Source organism: Fundulus heteroclitus, chromosome 1, assembly GCF_011125445.2.
Source record: "Fundulus heteroclitus isolate FHET01 chromosome 1, MU-UCD_Fhet_4.1, whole genome shotgun sequence".
Classification (NCBI taxonomy): Eukaryota; Metazoa; Chordata; class Actinopteri; order Cyprinodontiformes; family Fundulidae; genus Fundulus; species Fundulus heteroclitus.
In genome coordinates, this window is record NC_046361.1 from 26,028,955 (window position 1) to 26,056,775 (window position 27,821).

At 41.6% G+C, this 27,821-nt stretch overlaps 2 protein-coding genes across 14 annotated transcripts in view; both read left to right on the forward strand.

Moving 5' to 3' along the window:
- tmcc1a (transmembrane and coiled-coil domain family 1a) overlaps window positions 1-20,756 on the forward strand; it is a 63,059-nt gene extending 42,303 nt beyond the window's left edge. For 8 of the 12 annotated variants that reach the window (XM_021317241.2, XM_021317249.2, XM_021317236.2 and 5 more), the window contains 4 exons: window positions 11,550-11,807; window positions 12,515-13,206; window positions 15,680-15,815; window positions 18,563-20,756. In XM_021317241.2, the coding sequence (XP_021172916.1) occupies window positions 11,550-11,807; window positions 12,515-13,206; window positions 15,680-15,815; window positions 18,563-18,877 (1,401 nt within the window). In that variant the 3' untranslated portion in view covers window positions 18,878-20,756. Of the gene's footprint in view, window positions 1-2,384; window positions 3,029-4,740; window positions 4,913-10,253; window positions 10,439-11,549; window positions 11,808-12,514; window positions 13,207-15,679; window positions 15,816-18,562 lie in introns of those variants that run through there. The other 4 variants (XM_021317267.2, XM_012863885.3, XM_012863879.3 and 1 more) reach the window with 4 other exon arrangements.
- Window positions 20,757-25,153: 4,397 nt separating this feature from the next.
- The window catches only part of plxnd1 (plexin D1), a 116,545-nt gene continuing 113,877 nt past the window's right edge, over window positions 25,154-27,821 (forward strand). For both annotated transcript variants that reach the window (XM_012863914.3, XM_012863931.3), the window contains exon 1: window positions 25,154-26,565. In XM_012863914.3, the coding sequence (XP_012719368.2) occupies window positions 25,354-26,565 (1,212 nt within the window). In that variant the 5' untranslated portion in view covers window positions 25,154-25,353. The remainder of the gene's footprint in view (window positions 26,566-27,821) is intronic.

Below are 27,821 nucleotides of genomic sequence, written 5' to 3' on the forward strand. Positions count from 1 at the left end.
TTATTAAGTGATGTGGTCGATGCTAGGTGTGTTACTGTACAGGTTACAACTGATTTATGTCGGTTTAACCTTTTATAGCCGTCAGCTCTCTCAACTTTGTACAGAATTTTTTTTCACAGTTACATTAACTTATTTTATTTTTCAGATCTAAATTTATCCATTCTAATATAATGAAATGCAAAAATGCACAACATATTAACCACATACTGTAACTCTGCATACTTTATTAGTACTTCAGCTTTACTTAGACACACATTTAAACTTATTCTGTTCAGCTTGTAAACTGAATAAGTGTTTAAAAATTGTCTCGTTAAGGCATTAATAGACTGGAAAAAGAAGATCTCACTGGAATTAAACAGACTCCAAAGAGGATTTAGAGAAAAAAAAATATGTACACTGGATAACTGGCCTGTTTGAGTAGCTGAGTACCTCCATTCAGCCATGTAAGTGAATTTAACCGTGTGAGAAACAATTCTTTTTGGATGATGTTATAATATTTAGATTGTACGTCTAACTAATTTGTTTGGCATCATATTTTATTTTCATACATCCTTACACACAGCACCATGTTTAGCTGTGCCTATTATCTGCCAGTGACAAAGAATCTGAACTAACTGATAAAAAAAAGGGCTGTCTCTTTACTAAAGCCTGCACTGGACAGCCTTTAGATTACTGGAAGGAAGAGAGTTGATAAACATAATGGACAACTCTCTTGTGATCTACAAAAAAAGTGTAGAAAAAAAGAAAGTGTTAGGTCAAAAACATGCTAGACTTTGCTGCAGAATGACAAATAAAATCACAAATAAAATCAATTTAGTTTGGTCTGAATTGCTTGCAGGAGGAACTCTTCCTCTGTCTGAGCATAGTGTTTATTAAAAACCAACAAATCACCCTGAAGCTTAGATCTTTCAAGATGTGCTGTTACTTAGAAAACTACAGTCAGCTCTTATGATCCTCTAACATCTGGTAACCCAGTAGTTCACTGCACAAAAATTTTTTCAGTCTTTAAAAAAACTTTGTATTTTGGTCAAGTCCTTTACTGGAAATTGCTTTTTTTGTTTTCTAATAGTTGTGCAGTAGCAGAGGAAGATATGCACTTCTGGTCATTAATTGTAATGCATTTATTATGCAGTTTATAAAATGTATTTTGCTATATAAAACTCTGCACATATTAGGGCTGTAGAATATGTCGCCAACTTATCATTATTGTAATATAACAGTTTTTAATATGCATGTTGCAAAGAAATGCCTGTGTGCCAAATATTTCAGTACCATAAACTCAGGGTCTCTCTGCCTGTGATATATTTTTGTACACTTATTGTTTAATACACTATTAAAAAAAAACTTTTAGAAGGTCAAGTTTTAAAAGCCAAACAACAGATGGTGGCCTGAATTAACTTAAAAAAAAAATATTATTGTAGAGATCCAAATACTGATTTTTACCTGTTTATGTATATACTGATTATCCAGAGTGTATGTTTGCTATGAAGCAAAACAGGAAAACAATAAAAGTTATTTCCTTTTTTAGTTAGTTAAGGACTACTCGTATTGCTGTTGTAATATTTACCAATATTATATTATGTCCAATGATTTTCCTGTTATCATATGCAGCCCTAGGACATATCCCCCAGCTTTGTAACACAGCTGTTCTGTTGTCAGTCCAGACATGTCACATTTTGATTTGATTAATATTGGTTTGGTCTTGCATAAACTAGCTTCTCCCTTAATCCTGCTCACTCACGCTTCTAGTTCTCTAACACCTCCTGCTCTCTTATTGAAGCTTTCGATAAAGAGCTCATAAATCTGGGTCTTTTCTGCTTTTGTTTCCCACCTCAAACCAAAACTGTCCGCTGCGTTTGTGTACTTTGCTATTACAGCCTATGTAAACACAAGAGACGTTCAGCTCAGTTTTGCTAGCTCAGCCAGCATTAGAAGCAAAAGGAAACACTTGACCAAGCCCTGTTTGGTGATGCACACAGGCAGCGGAGGGTGATTCATACCGGGCAGAACGCACACTCAGTCAGAAAACACACCGGCTCTGACAAACATACAGGCTGATAGTTAAAAGGAGGGAGGGTAAGTTTTCCCTCCCTTTTTTTCTGCCTGAGCCTAACTACTGTTTTTGGAGCTGAACTGGCCTCAAAAGCCTGACAGAAGAAAAGCCCCCCCACCCCCTCCCTTCTCTAAGCTTTCTCACAACCCCTCTCTCTCCTTTGCTCCCTCTTTCCCCTCTGACTTCCCCTCAGTGGCAGCTCCCGGTGGGTCCTTTTTTCCCCTCTTCCTTCCATCGCTCTCGCTCCCCTCACATCCGTCCTCTGGGTGTTTGCTTTTTTTTCACCCCCCCCCCCCCCCTCCTCCTTGTTGGGATTTTATCTGAAATGGGACTATTTGAACCTTTAACTTCACAGTGAACTCTTCCTGCATTCGCCGCTGCCAGCATCTAAACCAGCAAGCCTCCAGTAGATTAGCCGCCTCTGCTTTGTCACTCCAAAAGCCACATCAAATGGGCGCTTTGCTCAAGAGGAATCAATCGCCTTCCACTAATGCGTACTGGAATTAGTGGGCGCTGTGCTGCTTGGACTGCCTATATTTGTGCACTGTGACTCTGCGTGGCATGCGTTTGCACTGAAGCATTGCGACGGGAGTTGGAGGCATCTGCTCGGCAAAAAATGTTGTAGACTTAGCAGCTGCTATCAGTGATGATTCATTGTTAGCCGTCCTGGACATTTAATCAAGCAGTAAATTTTTTTGGAGTCTTCTTTGGCGGCTTCCTGTCAAGGGGAGTCTTTGCCCGGTGGAGTCAAATGGACATTGGTTGGACGACATGATGAATGCTGTGCTCCTTTCTTTTCCTCGCTCTTTGGTTATCTCCTGATGCACACAAACAGATAAAAAGACCAAGCTGATTTCCTGTTTAAGCTGCACTCATGTGACCAAGCAATCCATCATGGAGGTCATCCTCAGCCTGGTAACTTCTGATACCTCTCCACTTCCTTGCACCACCGATGTGAGTCTTCACGTGCATGAGGTGTGTGGTTTTGTGGGTCATCTTACTGTCGTGTGTGTACCTCCCAAGAGAAATTCAGATTCCTCTTCTCAGTTGCAGATTGTTTTTCCTGCTTTTGTGGAGTTTCGGCAGGGTATGCTCTGTTTGAGATTAGCTTTGTGTTTAAGCCCATTACGGCAAGACAAAAAGCTGGTGCAACTTTGTTTTGAGTGCTAGTGTTGAGGGAATGCGTTGCATGAACCGCCTCTTGTCCAGCAACGCATGCACATGTCTGAGTTCTCCGATCTGGGGAAAAGGGTTCATTGTTGCCTCACCAGATCCCCTTAAAGGAAACAAAAAGCGGATTTTTGAGTTATTTTAAGCTTTAGCGGGTAGGAACTGAAACCATGAGGGAATGACAAGAAGATGTGTGTGTATATATATCTCTCTAAAACTGATAAAAAATCTCTGTTCTATAGTACAGAACTTTCATCTCAATTCAAACTGAGAAGTTTAAATAGTTTTAATAAACTATTGAAGGACACCGTGCAGCTGTAAAACTATTCCTTTGTGATCCCTGGACAGCAGGGTTGAAGATCAGATCAAACAATCAGTGCCGTCGTTGGAACTCATTCAGAGATTTAGGCTTTGAAACAGTGAGGTTGGAAAACTATGAGCACTACAAGTAGAAACCTCCACACAAAGCAAAATCACAATTTAGAGATTGATGGTACAGGTTTGAGTAAGTATTCACGCCTCTCTTTTCCATTATTTTGTCATGTCACAGATAAACTTCCATGCATTTCACTAGGATTTTATGTGATAGACCAACAATGTTTTGCAGCTTTGTGAAAAAGTAACTCAGTTTTTTGTTTTTTGTTTTTTTACAATTGAATACCTTTTAAAGTATGGCATGGCATTCAACCCTTTACGCTTATACACCTAATTAAAATCTAGTGCAACTGATTACTCTCAAAAGTCACTTAGTCTTCCTGTGTGTAATCAAGTCCAAGTACACATACAGCTGTTCTCTGAAGGTTGCAAAAGAAGATCCCAAGGCTTGGAACATCTCATGGGCCAGTTCACCATCTGGAAATGGAAAGAATATGACACAACAGCAAAGTCTGATGGCAATGCAGGAGGAGTGTGTCAACTGTATAACGTATTTATCGAGCACTTCTACAATCTGGCCTTTAGGTAGCAAGGTGACTAAAATTAAGCTAATTTTTTAAAGGTTTCCATAAAAAATCCCCAAAACATGTGAAAGAAGATGCTTTAGCCTGATGGGAACCAACATATAATGTTTTAGGGCCACTTTGTTGGCACACAGTGCTTTTTGTGATCGCCCCAAACACTCCATTCCCAGTGTAACACATGGTAGTGGCAGTATCATGTTCTAACCAACTCTACATTCTATAAGTGCAATGCCTCAGTCAAAATCTCCTTTCACCTCAACATTATACACTATTGGTCCATTACATGCAATCTCAATGAAATACATTAAAGTTGCGGTGGGACAAAATGTGGAAATATTGAAGTGGTGTGAATACTTTCGCAAGACACTGTAAATGTAGAAAACTGACCTTATTGCGTCCACCATGTAACCAAACTCCCATCACTGATGGATATTGGACTCTGTAGATAAGAGAGCACTGATAGCCCTGTAACCCAGCCTACAAGCACTGAAACAGGTAGGCATGCCAGGACAAAGCAGAGCTGCGCAGTTTCCATATTTCAGAGAATGCTGTCACTGGAGAGGCGTGGAGCAGGTGGGGTTTCTCGGAACGATACCTGATGTTGCAGTATCTCTGTAGCCCTTCTCTCCCATCATGGTACATAAAACCACAGCTTCACTGGAAACGAAGGCTGACATCACAGGAAGCTCACCGTAACTCGGCTGCAATGCAAGCCTTAACAACCAGCAAGGTACTGACCTCTTCGTGTACGCAGACAAACCGCAGCGACTTGGCTTTAACCGGACAGAACATAGAAAGAGGGGCAATGCCAGGAGTTTCAGGCTCAAATGTTGTCACAGAACAATCACTGAACAGTTCAGTGATTGGGATTGATATTCATGTTTTCTAAATATTGCAACAAAGAGTATTATGTAACTTCTCATTCTGAAAACAGGAGGATCTGTTATGATTTTTTTTGTTATATTCTTAAACATGTTTTAGGAGAATAACGTTACGTTCTGTTGCCCTGCTGAAAGAAGGTCGCAGATGTTTAAGACAGAACCTTTGTACCACTTTTTCATCAGGACTGCTTCTTCTGTAACATGTAAATCTACCAGAAACATTAAACAGACTTAGAGAATATCAAAACAATGGATCTAATCTTTGTTCTGTGCAGACAGGGATAGAAACTGGGCTGTGCAGGATGTTCTCGTCGCATGCATCCGTTTCTGTGATAAGTGTGTCTAGCAAATTTAGTAATCCCTTCTAAATTCCTGTTTGTGAGGTGCGTTTAGTAGGCCTGCTTTGCTGGACTGTTGCCAGAGCTCAGTTGGATCCAAGGTGAGCAGGTTGCTATATCATGGCTCTAACGAGCTTTTCTTGGTTCAGAGGCTGTTACACAAGTAGAGCCCCCCTCGCAGGCGGGCCCAGTGTTTGGACTTAAGTGAGAAAATTTTCATGTAGCGGTGTATATGTGCAAAGCAGCTGTAGAGCACGGAGAACTGCAACCTGCGGCTGTGGAGTCGCTTCTGGCTCTTTGGGTCATTGCCACTTGCTCTTAAACGTTTTGGTCAAAGACGGTACAGAGCAGATTAGTATTTTTCTATACAGTGCTGAAAAAAAGTATCCATTCCCTATCCATAGATTTCAAAAATAGATCAAACATAAATGCTTTTTTTTTCATATCAGACAAAGATAACCTCAGCAAATTCACTAAGGGAAAAAGATGTCCAAGTCAGCCTGATACTATTTGGGGAAAAAAAAAGGAATTTTCCCCTAAACTGCATATTTGGTGGCGACATCTACCATCAACCTTTATGATGCAGTAAGTGCCAATGAGTCTTTTACATCACTGAGCTTCTTTGAAGCTGGGTGTAGCTTCTTTGCATAATTATTTTAATTCAGCCCCACCAAGGGTTTTATTCCAGCATGAAAAGCCTGTTTAGGATCATGTCACAGCATCTTAATTAAATCTAATTGCAGGCCACTCCCAAAATAATGTTGTGCTTGCTCAGCGGTCCCAAGGAGGACCTGCTTGGTGTGCTTTAGATCATTGTCCTTTTGCACTTCAGCTTACTCACAAACTGGATGATGGACATTTACCTTCAGGACCGTGTGGTGGAGGAACAGAATCTATCGCTCCACCAAGTCATCCAGGACCAACGAAGCAGCCACCAACCATCACACGTTCACAACCATGCCTGATTATGTATAATGTTGTTGTTGTTTTTTTTTTTTTTTTTTCCAAAATGCTCTTAGCTTTACTCCAGATGTAACGGGACGCACACCTTGAGAAAAACTCCACGTTCGTTTATTCAGTTCACAAAATATTTTGCCCAAACTCTAAGGGGTCATCAGGATTGTGCAACGGGCCTTTTGGGTCTTTTCAGTGAGCACAGAGTTGGTCTTAAACTCTCCCATGGACGCTAGGTCTTTATTTGTTGACCTCAGCTGAGGAAAGTTAGGGTTGCAGTGGTTTAAATGCTGTCCTGTGTTATTTTGTGAGCTCCGGCCTCATCAATGTGGATTTGGATTAGTTTTGGTTGGCCAGCCGTCCCTGGGAAGGCTCACCACCATTCAATGAGTTTGCTGTTGGTGAATAATGCCTGCACTGCAAAAACTTGCAGTGCAGTTTAATAATCACTATTACAAATTTTAAAAAGTTATTTTGCAATATCAATCTAAAAAAAAAAAATCTTTGTATTGTACAGGTTGCTGACCTCTGATGGAGACTCTGCCTTTCCTTTTTTATAATAAAGACTAATCAGAGAGACATCAAGTGCAACCCCAGTTACAAGCCACCCCCTTCTGTTATTAGGCTGCTGTATACATGCTCCGGTGATGAGGCCGGTCGCTTCTTGCTTCAGTGAGTCTGAACATCAGCATGTTTGGCTTAGTTAACCTAAGGGGAATTAGCTTGATCCTTCAGCTGACGATCTTTAATTACGTGCATGATTAGTTACAGAGCCCGGCTATTTGCAGATCACTCTGCTCTCAGAAGTTATTATGCGTTGTTTGATGCGTGATGACTGCGAATAGTTTGTATGAGTGGGAATATGGCTGTGTCATGCAGTATTAAAAGCTTTAAACTGTGACTGCGTAGCGACCAATCATAAAGCACTTAAAGCCCATTCGTAGATCAGTAAAATTAGGACTCCGTCTTTGGAAATAACCTGACTGTCCAGCTGTCTGTAGTGTGTCTACTCCTGCTCACCGTGGTTGTTTTCTTTGATTCATGAATGGGTGTGGTTTCGGTGCCAGTCTGTACAGATCACCGAGCCTTCTTATCACAGTATCTGTAACCCCCTATCTGTGCTGCATTACAGTGCACTGCAGTTTAGAGTTCAGCCACTTGTCCTTTGCCCTTTTTATCTTGTCTAATGGGGGGGATGTATTTGATTAATCAGATAACTGTGGATGGTGAAACAGGAGATAACTGATTGGTGTTCAGATTTGCACCGTGCTGGGCCTCTTTATGAATGGAGTAGGACCCTTATAAAGTCATTAATGCCGTTTTCAACCAGAGCCAAACAAAGACTAGGTGCCGCTCTGAAACACCGCTTGCCTGGTGAGCTATTCCAGTTCTGTTTAATTGTCTCATATGCCACTCAGTAGGCACCATTAGAGATTCGTCTTTCTACAGCTTGTGTTCAGTAAATTTACCCACCACTGTGTTTTGCTTCTGTTATTTTTCTGTGTAAAGCAGCCTTAAAGATTTCAGCAAATGGGTAATCCCCTATGCTTCCAAAAAAAAAAAAAAAAACAACAAAAAAAAAACACCTGAAATGTTTTGCTCACTTGTTGACCTGTACGTGGAGGAATGTGATTCGGGATGAATGTTTGTGTGTGTGAGGTTGTGTTAAAAGGTGCCAAACTGGTTCCTCTGGCTTCAAAATAGCCTTCTATGGGCTGACAGAAAAAAAGAGACTGGGAGTTGGTGCAGACTTGCTTTGTGGCCCAGTTAGCCCTGTAGTCCCAGTTGGAAGAATACTAGTAGGAACTGGTTTCCCTTTGTTAATTACCGGTTGTTGTTTTTTTTTTTTTTTTACTCTGAAATGTTGTTACATCATCCTTACCAGAACTCCATGGACATCAATGAGCTGCATTTATTGACAACAAAAAAAAAGGAGCTGTACATTGCAAATGTATTTTGAAGTAATAAGATAGTATCAGTAGTAGTGGTAATATTGAGCTAAAAGAGTAGGGATAAATATTCTCTTTAATATATTAGTGAAAACAGCAATTCAAAACATGATAAAGTAATTATTATGAGAAGTAAGCCTATAAAATATTTCATAAAGGTATTTAAAAGACAGAGCTTTTCTGCAATCTTATCTCCTCTGAGATTTTATTGTAGTAAACTGGTAGCCTAAACGAGAAAGCTTGATCCCCTACCGTTCTCAGTCGAGTCTGTCAGAGGAGCATTGGCAGAGTACCTCAGAGGTGGCGTGTGATGTTAAAAGATCTGAGATATACTTTAGGGCAATTAAAAGTCATCAAAAATATCTTGAAATTTGTTGTTTAAAATAATTGGAAGTAATGCTAAAACACATCTGCCTCTTGTGTTTTGTACCCACTGTAGTTTGTGTAAGCTTTGTAAAATACACCTAATCTTTGTCATTCTTGCATTGCAAGTCCAAATTTTTTCTTGTGACACCCCCACCCACCCAAAAAATTCAGTTTGCAATCCTCACTAAATCAGTGGTTATTCCTGTTGTTTTTACACCTTTTTCCTGCCACACTCTTTTCTTCCGCTTACCCCTTTCTTCCTATGCAATATTATTCATAAATTATAAATAAATTATATTATTTATTTTTCAAAAAATTTTATTTTTATTGTTTAAGTTTTATACTACTTTTTACAGTCTTTTTGCCCATGACTGCCATCATTTCATACGGAGAGGATAAGTAGAGAAGCCGTTTGTAATGCCTGTCATAGCAGGGATCATTTGTAAAACCACATTTTATAAAAATATCCGTAAGACGTTTAGACAAAACCTGGTGAACGTTAAAAGTAAACACTTTTTCAAACAAGACAAAAAGTAGAAATTTTCTTAAAAACAATTATGTATAATATAAAGTTGTGAAATATATATATATATATATATATATATATATATATATATATATATATATATATATATATATATATATATATATATATATATAAACAGATTAAATAAAATTCCAGAAATTATTCCATAGCAAGTTAACATTCAGACGTTTTCTGAACTTCATTCCTGAACATTCAACATTTGACTTTCTTAACAATGACTTGCTAGCTGGGTTATACAAATTCATGTTTCATGCTTACTGTGACCAAATCAGTGGTATTAATAAAGGATCCAGCCATTCATCTGTTAGGCTTTATTACACATTTTCCAACCATATTTTTTCCTTCCACTCAACTTTCTACTAGTAAGCTTAAATACAGTCATGTGAGCAGGTGACTTGTTTAGCAATGACCTTTTTGTGGCTTACTCTCCTTTTTGAGTGTATTAGTAGCTGGACTTCTGTCAAGTCAGCAGTCTTCATCTTGATTGTGCAGACCACAAAATGGAATTTCTGCGTTAAAAAATACTACTTTTTTATTTGGTCCTATGTGATATCTTGGCGTTCTGATAACATTCCATTTTTTTTCCTGATGTAGCCTGTAATTACCTTTTTATTTTCATATAAAAGGCGCACCATATAAAATAAGCAATACAGCAATGAAAAGTGCTCTATTTATAAAAGCCTTGTCATGGTGCATTCTTGTCAGTGGTTGCGGTAGACGTGGGCCAATATCAAACATATCCTTGACTTCTTTAAATGCAACTCGAAATCTGATTAGATTCGCTGAACTCCCTTGATAAAGCGTTTATTTCGTAATGACTTTGCTGTCTGTTATTTTTAGTCTGTGAAAACAAAACAAAAAGTCCCTACCTGGTCTAATTTAGCGCGCTCTGAACATGACGGCGCTGCTGCGTGCCCTACAGTAGACGGGACGATGATGTCATCCCTGTGCCCTGAGGTGGGAGGAGGAGGAGGAGGGGGGAGAAGTGGGCGGGGCTTAGGCTGACTGAGTTTCAGGTGCGCTTCAAAACTTTTCACAAGGAGCCGCGCGGCCATAAGAGACGGGAGCTGTGAGGCTCAAAGGCTGACAACCGACCCGTCCGGGAGTTGTGCTCACCGAGACATAAATTAACCTGCCAGGACAGATGAAAACACATAACTGGCTGTTACTGCGAAGGAAAAAATGGTCTGGGAACAAGTTTTCCGTCTGAAGATTGGGAAGGTGAGCGGCAGTTTTAGCACGTTTTGCAGGAGAAGGCTGTTTCGGTTGTAATAATATATCTATACGTAAATACTGAGCAAAAAATACCAGATGAAGTTGCATTTGGTCGTGTTGTATAGTTTTTCCTCTGTGCATTTTTGGCTGTGCTTTCGGTTAGTCATCCGCATCAGACTGCAGGTGAGGCAACAACAGTGTCACGCTTCCGAGCCCCTGGTGTGTACTGTTATTTTCATCAGTCATATCACTTCTGTGTCTTTTGCTTGAGGTGTTTCAGGAAATGAATCACCTCCTCCGCCTGCTACTGGATGTGATAGACTCATTATCTCAGGTGGACTAAATTCTCAAACATTTGGGAAACACTCAATTTCGACAGTGACTTTGATTTTCCTTTTTGTGCGGATACTTTGAGGGCAACAGATAATATTAGGTCACCTTCTGGAAGTAAGGGTCACTATTGTTAAAAAAAAAAAAAAAAAAAAAGCTGTTTCAGGCCAAGATTTAATATCCTGTTAGACCTGTTACCTCCTGCACACACACCTTTGTGAATTTACAATGAAATAGAATTGTCGTATCCTTTTATTTGGAAAAAGCAGATACAATAAATTGAACAAAAACAGTTGTGGAAAATTGTTGTGCCCGTTTACTTTAAATAAATGCAACAAATGTAACATGTAAATGTAACAAATATATAAACTTTTTTTAATGCAAACCTCTTCCTAGAAATTTGGTCATAATATTAAATATGTACACAAAGGGGTGGGTGCTTTAAGTGAGTTTTTTTTTTTGTGAAGATGTAATTTCTTCCAGTTTCTTTTCCTTCTAAACTGATAATTGAGAAGTTAACAACACGCATCTTCCTCTTCAGACACATTGTGACCACAAGTTGCCTTTTCAGCTGTCTCACTTTGCCCTCTTTCCAAGCAACAGTCCAAAAAAAAAAGCAGAAACCTCCTTTTTTTTTAACATGTCAGCAGATTTGACAAGAAATGACAAAACGCAACTCTAGACTTTTCCCTGTAGTCCCCACTTTTTTTCCCCCTTTACTTAAATGCTTTACCTCATCCCAAGTGCCCTTTTACCCACTCTCAGCTTCCTCTCTTGTTTGCTGCAGATTGACCGACTGGAGGTGAGCGGGTTGGGCCAAACACCCCTCGCCGTTTCCTACGGGGCGGACAGCTCCTTCCAGTCGGGCGAGGATGGCACCCCGGACCCTCAGCGCACCAAACAGGCCATCGCTCAGCTGCAGCAGAAGATCCTCAAGCTCACAGAGCAGATTAAGATCGAGCAGACGGCAAGGGACGACAATGTTGCAGAATACCTCAAACTGGCCAACAATGCTGACAAACAGCAGAGCACGCGTATCAAACAGGTACAGTACCAGATGTCTGAATCTTTGATGGGTTTGTGGTTACCTGACTCCGCCAGATAGATTTGCTCCGCATATCCATCTGGAAACCTTCCGTTGAAGTAATTTTGGGAAGGGGCGAAAATACTGGTTAGCTGATTGGCCTATGTTGGTGATAGACGGGCCAAATGAACCAATCAGATTCGTCGTCGCTCGTAACAGAGCAACAACGAAAACACAACCACAAGCCAAGCTACTCTTGCTGCTGCAGGTAAAGGCTCGTTGGCTCAGCAAATAAATACTCTGTAATTCCGATAAAACTTGCTCGATAGCCACGCTAACGCTAGTTTCATCGGCTGAAGCCGCCATGTTCTTTAGACTGAACTGTCGCGCTTCTCGTTGCGTCACACCTCAACCCGCCTCAAAGCCAACGCTGATTGGACGTTCGTTTGGTGAACGGCTCCAAATTTTCTTTAACGGAGAGTAGCCAGACTGATCTGCGAGTGAAACCTTGAAAGCTCGCGAGATCAGGATGGTCTCACGAGGCTAGGTTTGAGGGTCTTCTGTTGGAAATATCATCAGGTTGGCTTGCACAATCACTGCAACGCAATGAAACCCGTTAAATCAGTTTGTGTCAGGCTTTCGTCTGGAAGGAAGGTTGCGGATTGCGTTAAGCAAAAACGTAAAATGCGGGGTTTTTTTTCTAATTCAACACATGTTGTGGCTGGCAGGTGTTTGAGAAAAAGAACCAGAAGTCGGCGCAGACCATCCAGCAGCTGCAGAGGAAGCTGGAGCACTACCACCGTAAGCTGAGGGAAGTGGAGCACAACGGAATCCCGCGGCAACCCAAGGATGTCCTGCGGGACATGCAGCAGGGCCTGAAGGACGTCGGCGCCAAAGTCAGCGGCTTTAGCGAGGGCGTGGTGGACAGCGTGAAGGGAGGCCTGTCCAGCTTCTCCCAGGCCACTCACTCTGCCGCGGGCGCGGTCGTCTCCAAGCCACGGGAGATCGCCTCGCTCATTCGCAACAAATTCGGCAGCGCCGACAACATCCCCAACCTCAAAGACTCTCTGGACGACCACTCGGGGGAGGAAAGCGTAACGGGCGGGGGCGGACGTTCCCTCACCAATGCTGGACATCACCTCCAGCTCAGTCCCAAATACATAAGCGACGACGACTGCTCCAGCGCCACGTCGGGTTCTGCCGGGGCGAACAGCACCACTGGGGCTCCTGGGGGTCCGCCAAGCTCCAAGGGCAACACACTGGAGAGAAGCCAGGCCTCCAGTTTAGACATGCTGCTACAGGAGGTGCAGGACTTGAGGGACGGTCAGACACGGCTCATGGAGAGCCTGGAAAGTTTGAAGAGCAACTATCAGAGAGACTACACGGTGGTTATGCAAGCTCTGCAGGAGGAACGCTTCAGGTAAACTCGGAGAGCTTTCAGGAATGTGTTAATGTCACAGATTCCTGAGAGGTTTTATGTGATCACACCGACTGCTGGGAGGAAGTCCCTAGAGGTTATCAAACACCTGCCCCTTTTAGAAACAAATGTTTATTGTTTTTTGTTAAAAAGATCCCCATTAGCTGTCACCAAAAATATATATTATTCACATTTTTATCAAAAAAATGCCAAACATCCGAAATAAGAAAAACATTGAGCTGCAGTTAAATTATTTTACTTACAGCTTATTAAAAATTCACCTTTTATTCTGACTCTTGAAAAATCTGTTGCAGCTGTTTTAGATTTTTACCTTTCCTTTGCACAATGATCTAGTTTCTTTATAGTAAAAAGCAGTTCATATTTAATCTATAATTCTAAAAAAGGTGATAAACAGCCGCACTCATGTATCTTCTCAGTACTCTCACCCTGATTTTTATATCTGCTCCTTTCCCAGGACTGTGTTCAGACTCTGGCCTTAAAACACACATTCTTCCAGAATGTTCTGACATGAGGGCACAAACACTGAGCTGAGATAAAGAAATATTAGACATACTTCTTCCTAAAATGTCCCAGCCCAGAGCCGCCTGTGTTTCTTCCACTGAGACTAAAATAATTTCCCTATTCGCAGGATGGACCAAACGGGTTCTTTTTGACCAATCTGCAGGGGAGTAACCATCCATAAACCAACAAAGCTACTATAACTCCTCAGCATCCAAATCCATCCTTATTATATTCAATTAAAATCCTAGAACTGACTGTAAATCAATAATTGGTGCAAGCCATAGCAATGAAGGGAGACCCAGGGATTTTTTTGGGGGAATTCACCGGCAGTCAACAAAGTATACATTTAAAATATTCAAATCTAAGCTACCAAATACCCTTGAAAGTAAGAGACTCAGTCTAATGTATATTGAATAATTTTTTTGGGCCTGTGCCAGGTATTAACGAGGGATTAAACTAAGCTTTCAGAATAAAGCCAACAGATAATCATCAAAATAAGAGACTCACCCATTTATGTGTTGGATGATTTCTGGAGTACGTTTGAAATACCTAATTTGCCTAAAGAAGTGAACACCGGGTTTGTTAATTCAACTTTTCAGTGAATAAAGTTTAGATGCACTTCAAAATAAAAGCCTCAATGTTTCATGGTTTAGATCAGTGGTGATTTATAATTAAACAGTAAAATTATTTTATTGGGATTTCTTGTTGCCCATCAATACATTAAAATTTTAATTAAAGCAGAATAGAACAAATTACTCTAAGTCTGAAAAAGGGGTTTGCCTTAATGAAAGAAAGGTGTCCTGTTTCCTAACTTTCAGATACTGTTTAAAAGTAAAAGCCTACATTTTAGGTCCCACCCTACGAACAAACCTAAACCAGTCATTTGACAATGGGCCATGGGGACCAGGATTGAGAACCATTGAAGTCGGTGATGAAAAGAAGATTTTCTCACAAAAAAAGTTTGTCTCTTCAAAGTAAAAGCCTGTTTTTTTTTGTTTAAAGTACTGCAAATCAAGGTCACATATTGCAAATGGTTCTAGACCAGGCCTGAAAATGCCCTTAAAAAAAAAAATCTTTCTGACACTTAAAATAAAATTCTTCCTTTTATTTATGGTTCAATTGTTTCAAAGGTAATTTACAGATTTTTAATGAGCTAACCTAATCCTAACATCCAAACATGTATGTAAGGCCTAAGCAAAACACATATTTTTTATTTTAAATATATTATTTTGGGTGGAACTCTAACTTTAAAGCACGACGACAATTTACTCAGTAATTCTTCTTTTTTTTTTCTCTGTTTGACAGCTATTCGGCTCATTGAACTGAGATATAAAAGCAACAGAAATTGAGTGTCCTATTTATACTTAACCTTGTTAAACTAATTTTAAAACCTTCATTCACTTCTTTTAAATAACCCCTTTTTCTTTGTTCAGGACCAATAAACTCTGGAGACACTTTAAACTGTGGCAGCTTCACATATTTTTTTATATTTATGTGTAACAAGAAACATTTAATAATTTGGGAGAGTTTATCAGGTCAGGTCGGTTACTAAAAACTGTTCCACACTTGTAAAACGTAATGGCAAATGTAGTCAGAGGAAGTTGAAATACTTGCCATTCATTTCTGAAATGAATGAATCATTTGCTTGTGGAGCCTTAAGAATATTTTTGCCTGATTTCTATCCATCTGCCTGAGCCCAAGAAAAAAGGGGGGGACTACAGGTCTCCCTCCTTCTACTGGTAACTCTCCCTGTGATTGGCCAGTTGGATGAGGAGATGAGTAAGCACATCGTAATCTTATCAGGACAAGTCATCGGTCCAGTCAGGTGCCATGTGGTCAAATGCCCCCTGGCCTGTTTCTGCTAATGCCTACATGGCTTTTCTTTTTTTTTTTTGGCTCAAGCTAATTATGGCTCAGGCTCTCACACGGGGGTTTTCTTTGCGTGTGTTTTTAGGTGTGAGCGCTTGGAGGAACAGCTGAACGACCTGACAGAACTTCATCAGAACGAGATCCTCAACCTCAAACAGGAGCTGGCCAGCATGGAGGAGAAGATCGCCTATCAGTCGTACGAGAGAGCCCGCGACATCCAGGTGTGTCCATCGCTCCTTTGTCCACAAACGCCTCACCCATGTCAAAAGAAATAAACAAAATCCTCTAAAATCCTCTGCTTTGAAACAAACGCACCAATATTCTGCAACATTATAGTGTGAAACTAGATTAAAAATATTCTTAAACTGGTGGGGAATAAAACAAAGTAATGAGGGGTCTGACTGCAGACTGGAGCTAAGGCATGGTTAAAAGAATGCATGGAGAAAATAAAAATACTAGATTAATTTTGCTCCAGTTTTTTGTTTTTTTGTCTGAAACTTGTTTTATCAAAGGGTTTAATTTGTGGTCACTAATTATTCCACTCTCTCATCTTGCCCACCAAAGCTAACAATTGATTTTAGGTTATCGTGGAGATAAGAATGGTAAATGACCATTCATGTGCTAGCTTTTAATACTTGCTAGTTCCTTTTAAACTGCTTATTTATTTATTTATTTATTTATTAATTTGGTGTTATAGCCACTCCATGTTACAGCTCCTTTTACTACAGCCTGCTGTGGCTTCCTGTTTCAAGCAGCAGTAAGCCAATACAGGCTGATCAGACGCGTGTTAAACTGAGGTGGGCACACACACCCTGCAACAGTCAATGGCATTATCTCGCCATGCATATTGACGGTGTAAACAGGAAGGATGCGTCCGAGGAATCCTGTTTGTCCCACAGGTTTTCCGTTGGTCCGAAACAGAAGTGTTTCCTCGTGAATGTCTCATGTTACTCTCATCCTTTCCTGTCCCTGTGAGGGCTTCAGTTTTAGTGTTTTGTGTAAATGTCCAAGCATAGCCCACTCCGTGTTTTCTGGCTGCATTTCCGTACTCTGACAGCAGGGAGTGCTAGACGCATGTAAACGATGCTCTGGGTCCTTTAAACATAAATGAAAAGCTGAAACCGATACAGAGAAAGCCAAACCGATCCTGAGGGTGCAGATGGCTGATTAGGTATGGAGAAAGAAGTCTGCAGGGCTTACAGCTCGTTACCAAGAAGGAGCTATAAATTTTAAGTGTTATTCCCAATAAAATGTGTAAATAGAATAGAAATGCCTTTATTGTCCCACAGTGGGGGAAATCGGGGCATGACAGTGACAGGATACACTAGAGTTGTAACTAGATTAAGTAATATGAATAAAATGCTAATTTAAAGTTAAGTTCTAAAGCAGAAGAGAAAGAACTTATCAGAAAAAGAAAAGAATTGCACAATATTGATAACATGGCATATTCGGGTAAAAATGCATACATTACATAAAAAATGCATATTAAGTAATTTGGGGAAAAAGGGGCCCTAAAAAGTTTGACTAATCTAGATAAACGATTAAAATTACAGTAAAGAGTAAAATATCTAACGAGGTAAAAGTGGGAATTAACTTTTCTCTCCAATGAGGAAAGACAATGCAACAAGTCAGAACTTAATAAAATTTTCTTTCTAGTCTACTTTGTTTTATTAATGTGGAAGATTCTGTTTGCTGTGAAATGTCCACATTTCTCACGCACATAAACGCTGATTTCCAGTGACCGATCGGTGGTTTTTCCAAGGTGTTGTTGCATTTACAGCTTAAATCTTTAGTGTCTTTGAGCTCATTAAATTGACACACATTATTTATTGGACTGCAGCCAAAAATAACGGCACAAAAGTTCAACTCTGCTGAATCGGAATCGTCGCTGAGTAAATGTGAATAACGACCGTACAGATATCAGGGAAGCATCAGTAGACGTATCGATGCCCTGTTTGTTGCCCAGCTGACAGACCAGCCTGCTCCTTCACACCGGACTAACAGGGTGTGACAAAAATCCCAGGCATCTGCTGGGGTCTTGGAAACTGATGCTCATATAAAAATGCAGAATTGATGATTAACATTCTGTATAAAAACAGGAGTGCTTTGCTTCTCTGCGGCCCCCGGCTGCTGAGAGCCTCTCCTTGATGCATCATGGCTCACTTTCCTAATTCAGAGAAGTGGTTTCAGTTTTGTTTAGCACGTTGAAAACTTCTTCCCTATTCTGGACACGTCGTTATTTCCACAGAACTGGACACCACAGCGATTTTGGGTATACTAACAAAACGTTAAAAAAAATGCTGGTGAAGATTCTCAGTCATCCAGGACATGGTCATTCCAAAAAAAGTAAAAAAACAAAGCAACTGGACTTGTTTTCCGTAGTTGAAGACGTTTCGCTTCAACTACGGAAAACAAGTCCAGTTGCTTTGTTTTTACTTTTTTTGGATTGTCCAAAAAAAAACATTTTTTTCCTAGATGCTCAAGAACCAAGTCAGAAACCCTTTACATCTCACCTTGTTATAGTAAATCTACATATGGTCTCCAAAGTTGCTGCCTTCACACGATAGTGGAGGAGTTTTTACCTTTCAGCTACAAAATTATTATTATTTTCTTTTTTAAATACTGCTTTGTCGAAATTCATCAAAATGTTAGCTATGTGTTTATTGTAGACATCTCTGCTCAGTCATATATTTCTTGTGGTTGGAAAAAAAATAAGTTGAACCCGTGTTATCCGTCCCTTTGTTGTTGATCATAAAGTTTGCCTGACGTGTTGCTCTCATGTTTCATTAAGTCCTGTTTTAATCATAAGAGGGCGTAAATAAAGACTCCAGTGTAGAGCAGCTGAGTAGAAGGCCGTGGATCCAGCCTGTTCTGTGTTTCTGTGACGTTTCTCTTTATAAAAAAAACACCTACTTGACCTTTTTTTTTTTTTTTTTTTTTTCCTTCTGTGTGTCATTTTTTTTCACAGGAGGCTCTGGAAGCGTGTCAGACCAGGATCTCTAAGATGGAGCTCCAGCAGCAGCAACAGCAGGTTGTCCAGTTGGAGGGGCTGGAAAATGCCACGGCCCGGACCCTCCTGGGAAAACTTATCAATGTCCTGCTGGCCCTTATGGCCGTCCTTCTGGTTTTCGTCTCAACCGTGGCCAACTGCGTGGTCCCGCTGATGAGGACGCGCTCGCGCTCCATCTCCACCATCCTCGCTGTCCTCCTGCTGGCCTTCCTGTGGAGAAACTGGGACGCTCTGTCGGGGTACACGCACCGTGCTCTGCAGCCCCCGGGATGACTAGATGGGCGCATCGCTTTGGTCTCGCCGGATGATAAGACTGTCATCGCAGTCACGCAATAGGTTCGGGGGAATGTGATTACATTGGGATGGCTGTTAAGCCGTGCACTCTGAGCACATTTGGACACAACCTGAAACCGAGATGAAGGAGGAAGGATTGGAGCACAGCTGAGGACGCTCACACTGAGGAAGGAAAAGACTGTTTACAGCTCTAAAACGAAACGACACGGTGTTATCCCTCGCAGGACGCGTTGTTTTATTGTTTTTGTCTTTAGATTTTAATCAATTATAATGTTATTTCTAATATTATTTTATTTCTACTGTTATTTTATTCAGTACCATGTAGCATTATGACCCTCTGCCTCTAACCGGAGGAGAGCTTAGTCAGGAAACTGGGCTGGCGACTCAGCCTGAAGGTCCGGTCTAATTTTATAGACACGTGGGAATGTGGTTGATTGCTTTTTAGGAGAAGATAACTCTTACCTTACTGTGATTGGTAGATTGGAACCACGACTATGAACTTTAAATTGGAATTGGTCCATTTTTTGCTGTGATGAACTGGTTCAGAAGGAGATTTTTTTTTTTTAAGGGACTGAATGTGGCCTTTGTGTCACAATGACTTAAGATGTTGTTTCCTTAGCATTTCTAATAGCTAAGATCACCTGTTTTTAACTAGCTTGCTTTTTAAGTGGAAAAAAAAAACTTGATTAATGATGGGTGTGAATGACCGATGAAGACATGCTGCTCACCATATTGAAAAAGCCACATAAACGGGAAACATCTGTTGATTCTCAAGCATCTGCCATATATGAAACATGGATAAAGCTGCTTGTTGTCATTAAGAAAATTACATGCTAACCAGTTTTGCAACTGAGAAGCAATGACAGAGCGCTGCTGTCTGTGAAAAAAAAAAAAATCAATTTGCCAGGATAATTGCCTCCCTCCTGCCATTTTTGATACGATCAGTTTGGGGACCGGTGCTCATCCAGCTCCGTCTCAGTCGGGTCAGGAATGCTGCTGCCTAATATCGACAATGCAAGTCATCTCCACTGCCATGCAAACACACACTGCCTGTATTTAACACTACTAACACATTTCTCCCTGCCTACGAACAGTTTCGTCCCCCTACAAGCACTAACTCTGTACGTGTAAACACCCAGTGCCAAACTTGAGTTAAAACAGGGATGACTGAGCATACCGAAGGGTGGCACAATTAAGACGATGCTCTGCACCTTTCACGTATGTCATGAATGTATTCTGCAGGGTCGTCAGGGATGCAGCTTGCTGGGAGATGCGGGAAAACCGTTGTGAACACGACCTCACTGCAAACCTGCAGTGGCGTATTCCTGCACCTTTGCCTCGATGAGAGCGATTTATTTTTTTTGTTCTCATCTAGTCAGAGGCACAACGACGTGTACTAGAACCCCCTCCGCCTGATTTTTCAGTGGCAGATTCTTAGCTTGATCATCAAAACTACGGCTGCACTTTAGCACTGCGTGTGACGGCACATGGGTCGGGCTGAAGATTAGAGACTCGCGTTTCAAAGGAAAACACCGACTCCGGTCAGGATCGCTGTCGTCCTCGTTTGAAACGAAAAGCAACAAAGACGAATTCAGAAGGTGTTGTGTCAAAAAAAAAAAAAAAATCAAAGTAAACTCTGCTCCCCTCAAGGCAACCAGATTTAAAAATGTAAGATTTATTTATTCATCTGTTTCGGTTTTGTGTTGAGGAGAAGAGCATTTGAGTTGAGTGAGCCGACCATTAACCTTGCATGACATTTTCAGTAACACCTCTAATGTAGGGTTGTGTGCTAAACCACTTCAGTGCCTTCTGGTCTCCTTTTCTAAGTGTGGAATAAATAAAGTGCATTCCCAACTAAGCTTTGTGTCAGCTGTTATTTTTATTTTATTTTTGTCTTCTGTTTTGTGCTGCAAGGCACACAGTAGTTCTGTCACTATGTTTATAAATGTCCTAGTATTTTTCTCATCCTTCAGTTACCTCAAATCTGCCAGCCGAACATGTTGGTCTCACCTTCAAACTTAAATGATTATAGTGTTTTGGGGATGTAGGGAAGGCCATCTGGCCAGATTACATTATCCCAGTAATTTATTTGCTTGTCCAAATCTTCAGCAGTATACTTTAAATGGACTTTAATGTGCCTTTTCTTCAGCAGTGGAGTCTTGTGGGGTGAGCGTGCATAGAGAAGTTTAAAGTTAAGAGCATTACTTTATGGAAAAACCACACCTGCCAATTCCAGGTCTTTCCCGACGCTCTCCGCTGCGCAATTATTTTTGACAGGAGGTTGTATACTGTTGAGACAAAATTTATGAGATGATGAAATTCCAAGCGCTTCCTAACAGAGGGATTTTTTTACAGCATTGCTAAGCCTTCTAGTTTTCTTTAAGAAGCATAAATTATTGACGTCTGCATGCAGTTACAAAACCATCTCTAAAAAATGAAGAAAAAAAACTACTATTGTCAGCGTTGTTATCCTTATGAAATTACCTATTTACTGAGACATTGGAAAAACCGCTGTTGTGCAACAACGTGCTTCAGCTATGTAGTGCAATGCTCACAATTTTTAGATCAAGTCAAAACCTGAACATTTTTATTTCTACAAATTTACACCCAAAGAGTTTGATCTGTTTAGATTTGAGAAAAACCTTTTTATGTTCATAAAGCGTTAGGACGATAAAGTTATTAATGCTTTTCCAAGTGGAAAGAAGTGGAATGAGAAGTAAATTCCAAGTAATTCAAAAACAGCCACACGGCAAAGATCGAGGATCTTTGCTGTGTGGAAGAGGAAGGAAAAGACCCAGCTCTGCACAGGAAGCCCGAGTACCAAGAAAACACCTTCGAGACAGACTGAAGTAAGGATTTTGCATATACTTGGTCAGATGATACAAAACTATTCTTTGCGCAAAGGCACATTGATTACATTTGGAGAAATAAGAGACAACCAAACAACCAAATCAATGTTATCTCCACAGTGGTAGAGGTATTATGCTGTGGGGACTCATCAAGGTGGAAAGGACAAAATGTAAATACTTCAAAAGAGAACCTGAAGCACTGGGTCCAGGTGGGTTTGTCCTTCAACATAACAATGACCCAAAGCATAGTTCACTGCTGGACTGGGCCCTGCAAAGTCATTAGAAGCCCAATGGAAATGTATGCAATCAGGACGAAGTTTCATGCCAGAAGACCATCAGATATGGAGGAGCTTGATGGATTTGCCAGGTTTTGCTGGCTTTCTGCAGTAGACTCATCGATAGCTACTAAAATGCCTGGATGACAGGATATAATCCAACATAAAGCACCCATAAATTAATATTTCCATCATGACAATATTCATTTTAAACCCTGGCAGTTTCTGTTTTTTTTTTTGTAGAATAGTTTTTTTTTTTTTTTTTTTTAAGTGAAATAATCTAAGAATCCAAAATAAAAGTATTATGTTCTCTGTTTAACACCACCTTTTGGAAAGAAAAAAAAACGTTTGAATCGAAAGCATTTTCACTGCAGGGACTAAACTTTTTTTCTTTCCTCAGCTGTACATTAAATTACACAGCAGTATCGCAGCCTAGATCTACACAAGAAATATTGACTCACACATATGCAGCATCGGCTGCCTGTCGTATTGCGCTTTGAGAATAAAACATTTTTTTTTTATTGGTTTTTGACTTCTGTACTTTTTCCAGATTTTATAATCCAGCCACTAGATGGAGCTCTTTTACCTCGCATTTAACTCGAGTGCCGCAGCTCATGTGATCGTGTGTGTATATAGCGAGCTTTAAGAAAGGAGGGGGGGGGTCCAAACACAAATAGATGTCGCTCCTTATCAAGACGGAAGCAGGTTAGGAGCTAAATGGGTCACCACTGGGATTGTCCTAATGATAAATGCACGAACCCCGCCTCATTTTACTGCTATTGCATTTTAAGGCCCGGCTGTGATGCTGACCCGTCTGACCCATTGCCTTGGCTTTCATCCCTCCTAAACTCCCCAGCCCACTCACCTGCAGCTCTCTCATAGCGCCGTGCAGCTTAAAGGTAATGATGTTGCACTTTATCGCTTTCCTCCACTTCCACGCCGCCAGATGTGCATGGCTGTGCGCCAAGGCTAACACGCGTGATGCATTTATCTGTCCAGCTGCAAGTGGTGACCGGGTGGAGCGGGGAAGAGGGGAAGGGTCGGAGGGGAGGTTGTCCCCAGAGGAGTCCACGGTAAATTGGCACAGGGCGATTCCACACGATTTAGCATCAACTTTAATTATTGCGCGTATTCAGAGATAACGCTTCTCTGGCTCGCCTGCAAGCTGATTTATGCAGCGTCTGACAAACTGGTTTGTCGCTCCACGACCAAGTATTCTAGTCAGAGATGTGTGTGTGCGTGTGTGTGTGTGTGTGTGAGAGAGAGTGAGCATATGCGCACACCTTTCCCAGAGTCCAAAAAATGCAAACCATATTCCCAATAATTTGGAGAGGGGGCGCATGTGTTTGGGCTTGAATATTTATGACTTGAAAGGAATCTGCAGTGGGTGTCAGAGCCCGGAAAGGTGCGCTTTACGCGTCCATCTGGTTGCACTTTCACGGTTCTTACCGCGCCTTCTGTGCCCAAAACGGAACCCTCCGGATCTGCAGAACTAATCTGAGAGCCGGGCGATTTGGAGAGCACAGAAGGTGGGACGGTGACCCGTCATTAACCCCGAGATGAGCGGAACCACAATGCCAAGATGGTGACGGTTGGAGGCTCATCTTGACAGGGCCGTCAGATGGCCACATGCATTCATATAGCATCCAGTAAGTGTGCACACCTCTGTTAAAACACCAAGTTCTTGGGATCATGAGAAATGATTGAGGTCATTCTTTGTTTTATGCAGATTTTGATCAACAGTCTTCTTGGTTACATGCCTATTAGTTATAGTAAATGTGTTTTAGGTGAAACAAAGGACGATTCCTTACTTGCATCCTTTAGCTGAAGCCACAGTTTACATAGAGGTTACAGGGCCTCTAAAGGATCTCACTAAGCAAAAGTATCAGTCAGGAGAAGAGTACCAAAAAACTCCAAAAACAAAAGACAGGAACTGGTCATGGAGACTGCCGAGAGGGTGTCTTTGGCAAGTTGTGTTTTTTCCCCCTGTGATGGGAGTCCCTTCGATTTTAATGCCTAAACTAAGAATAGAAAGGATTTTTTTCTTCCAAAGAAAAAAAAAAAAAACAGGCCTGGCTAAAATACTCCTTAAGGTCATGGAAGGACGTGTTATGATGAAGGCATAATTACATTTTTGGGCCAACAAGTTGTATATTTAGCATGAAAAAGAACAGTGAACAGTACCAAAAGAGCAACATATAAAGGATGAAACAAGGGGGGCGGCAAGCATACATCCACACCAACAAAGACATAAACCTGGTAGAAGAAATCTTGGTTTGGACTAGCTAGGGTTCAAAACTTAAATAAGAAGAAAATATGCAAAGGTACTTATAGAAAGCGGTGGGAAAGAGATGTCCTCGTAATCGGAGAGCTTTGGAGAACGTTTGCACATCTGAGTGGGTAAATACTGCAAGTCAAGATGTGGCATGATGAAATACATAAAAGGTGCTTTCACAGTTCTGCAACCAGGCTATTGCATCTTTTCTTTATATATATATATATATATATATATACATATATATATATATATATATATATATATATATAGCGTGATCCAAAGTTCTGTTCACCAAGAGATTTATTTGTTTTCAGCTGAACCGGACAGGGTCTATGACATATTAAAGATGTAAAAAGTTTTTAAAATGTCACTTCCGTTGATTCATTTTGTAGAGCCTCCAAAACCCCGGTATTTTACAGGGGTCTACAAACTTTTCAGATTGATTGTAAAACTGGAAATAAGTGTATTTCTTAGCAGCTGTTGCACCTGAGCTGATGTTAGGACAAAAACATAAACAAATATGAGAGCAAAGATCAATCACACAGACAGAGTGCTCTCATAGGACAATATATGTCATAACTGGGAGGCAGGACCATTCGTCAGGGCTAATGAGATGACACTCCTGCTTCCATGAAAGAGCAAGTTTTATGATATTAGATGTGTTGTTGTTATTATTGCTTTCTTTATTAATCAATGTTTCAGAAAAAAAACGTGAGTACAAGCAAGTTTTATCTCTGAGAATGTCTATAAATTGCGCCCCGTGAAATATGTAGCCTACTTTATAGTGAAGTTGTTTTATTTAAAAATAAATCTTGACCTAGTAGGCTACACTGTGTCTCGGCTGAGCTGCTCAGCAGGCAGAGAGGGGACAGAGGCAGAGGAGGCAGCCTGAAAAAGGAAACACGACTCGTTTATCGCGTCATTCTGGGCTCGGCCGTTGAGCAGGAAACAGCCTTTCCTCTCGGATTGTCGCCGTCGGAACAAACATACATTTTTGTCTTTGCTCAATGCACCCCTCGGCACAGAACACGCGGAAGCCGGTCAGAAGGAAGAATGCCTCCTTCGATGGAGATCGCCGTCCTGCTCCTCGGCGTCCTGACTTTGGAGACGCGCCGGAGCGCCAGCGCGCTGCACATCCAGCACACGTTCGCGTCTCCAAACCTCACCAATAACTTCGTGGTGGACCCGGCGTCCAGGAAGGTCTACCTGGCCACCGTCAACACGGTGTACCAGCTCAACGGGACCCTGTGCGTGGAGGTGGAGAAGAGGACGGGGCCGGTGGAGGACAACCTGTTGTGCCATGCGCCACAGCTGCCCCAGGCTCCGTGCGAGCATCCCAAATCCCTCACCGACAACTACAACAAGCTCCTGAAGCTCGACCCGGAGCAGGGGGTCGTGGTGGTGTGCGGGTCTGTGTACCAGGGCTTCTGCGAGCTGAGGAGGATGGGGAATATTTCAGAAATAGCGGTGGAGTTCCCACCTCAAGGCGAAAAGACTGTCTTCCCCAGCATGCTCAACATCGCTGCCAATCACCCGAACGCGTCCACCGTAGGGCTCATCTTCAAGAGCCACGGAGGGAGCACCCGGCTTTTAGTCGGGGCCACGTACACGGGGGCCGGGACTCAGTTCTTCCCAAAGAACCACAGCAAGGAGGACCTGCGCTTTGAGAACACCCCGGAGATCGCGATCCGCTCCTTAAACGTCAAGGCTCTATCCAGACTGTTCACATACAACATCGACCCCTCGGAGGATAACGTGTTCAAAATCAAACAGGAGGTCAAAACCAAAAACAAACTCAACTTCGTTCACGCCTTCATCCAGAAAACTTACTCGTACATCGCCTTTAACAACGACGCCAAAATGGGCCACAAGGAGAGCCAGCCCAACAGCGTCCTGGCCCGAATATGTTTGGACAGCGACAGCCCCAGAAAGTCCACCGGGCCGGAGAGCAGGAAGCTCACCGAGTCCTACATCCAGATGCCCCTGCAGTGTGGAGCCAACGGGAACATTTACAACCGCCTGCTGTCCGTGTACCCCGCGGAGGTCCACGCACCGGGCGGGTGGGAGCCGGAGCCCTACCTGTTTGGAGTGTTCTCCAGGGCGGACAGAAAGACTGCGCTGTGCGCATTCAAGTTTGGAGACATCGAGGAGGAGATCCGCCAGGGCCGCAAGAATTGCTCCAACTCGCCCAGCAGCGACGTTCAGGTCATGGACAGCGTGATCCAAGGTTCTGGGGCCGTCTGCATCCAGAAGGAAAACCTGGTGGTAAGGGCGTGCTTTTCATTTTAATAGGGTTATATACTACAGCTGCATTTACCTGAATGGCGACTTTAGAAGAAGAAGGATAAATGACCCCACCAAAAGCGCTCTAATAAAAAAATATTTAAAGTATTTGATCCCCTTGATATTTTTTTCCTCATTTTGTGTTATTCTCCAGTGGATTTTACCTGGATTTTATGACATAGACTAACACAAAGTAGCACAGCATTTCGACGTGAAAGAAATGTGGTATTTTTTGTATTTAAAAGAAAACAACAATGTGGAAAGAGTGGTGTGCATACTGAGATACCCATAAAACAATATGTGCAACCAGTGACCTTCAGAAGTCAAATATGTCCTTCTGACTAATTTAATTAAAACAGCCGAATCATTATATGTTTGCAGAAAACACTGCGTATCGTCCTGAACAAAGCATCGAGGAAATTTGGTGGTGGCAGCAACATGATATGGGGACATGGAAGTCAGCCACACACTGTATGATAGAAACATGGATGGAGCTACACATACAGGACAATCCTGGGATAAACCCTGTTAGAGGCTGCAAAAGTCCTTAGAGAAGGTTGCAGGGTCATCTCCAGCAAGACACAACCCAGAAATATGAATGAAGAATCAAAGAAAGCTTAAAAACTGCTGTTCATGGATGCTCTTCATCCAATCTGACTGAGCTTGAGTTATTTTTCCAAAGACGAATTGACAGAAACTGTAGTCTCCAGATGGAAATGCAGCAAAACGTTGCTCCACAAAAGGCACTTTACAAATTCAAATTCAATCAAATCATACTTACAGATTAGTCAAAAAGTTTCCTGTCTAAGGAAACCCAATAGATTGCATCAAGTCTTAACAAGCAGCATTCATTCCTAATGAAAGAGCGTAGAGCCACAGTGGACAGTCATCTGTATTTTTGATGGCTTTGCAGCAATCCCTCGTACTGAGCATGCATGAAGCGACAGTGGAGAGGAAAACTCTCCTTTAACAGGAAAAAACCTCCAGCAGAACCAAAACCAGGCTCAGTGTGAACCCCCAGTCTGCCTCGACCGACTGGGGGTTGGTAGGACAGAACAGAGACACAAACAGGAGCACGCATTGATCCAGGAATCCTTCGTATGGTATATGGTAATGGAAGATGATCTGCCCTCCTGGATAGTGTGACAGCTAACAGAACGCCAGCCCAGGTGTACCTACTATGAAGAGAAAAAAAGACAAAGAGAACATAAAGTTAAAGGTTGAAATAACAACGAACA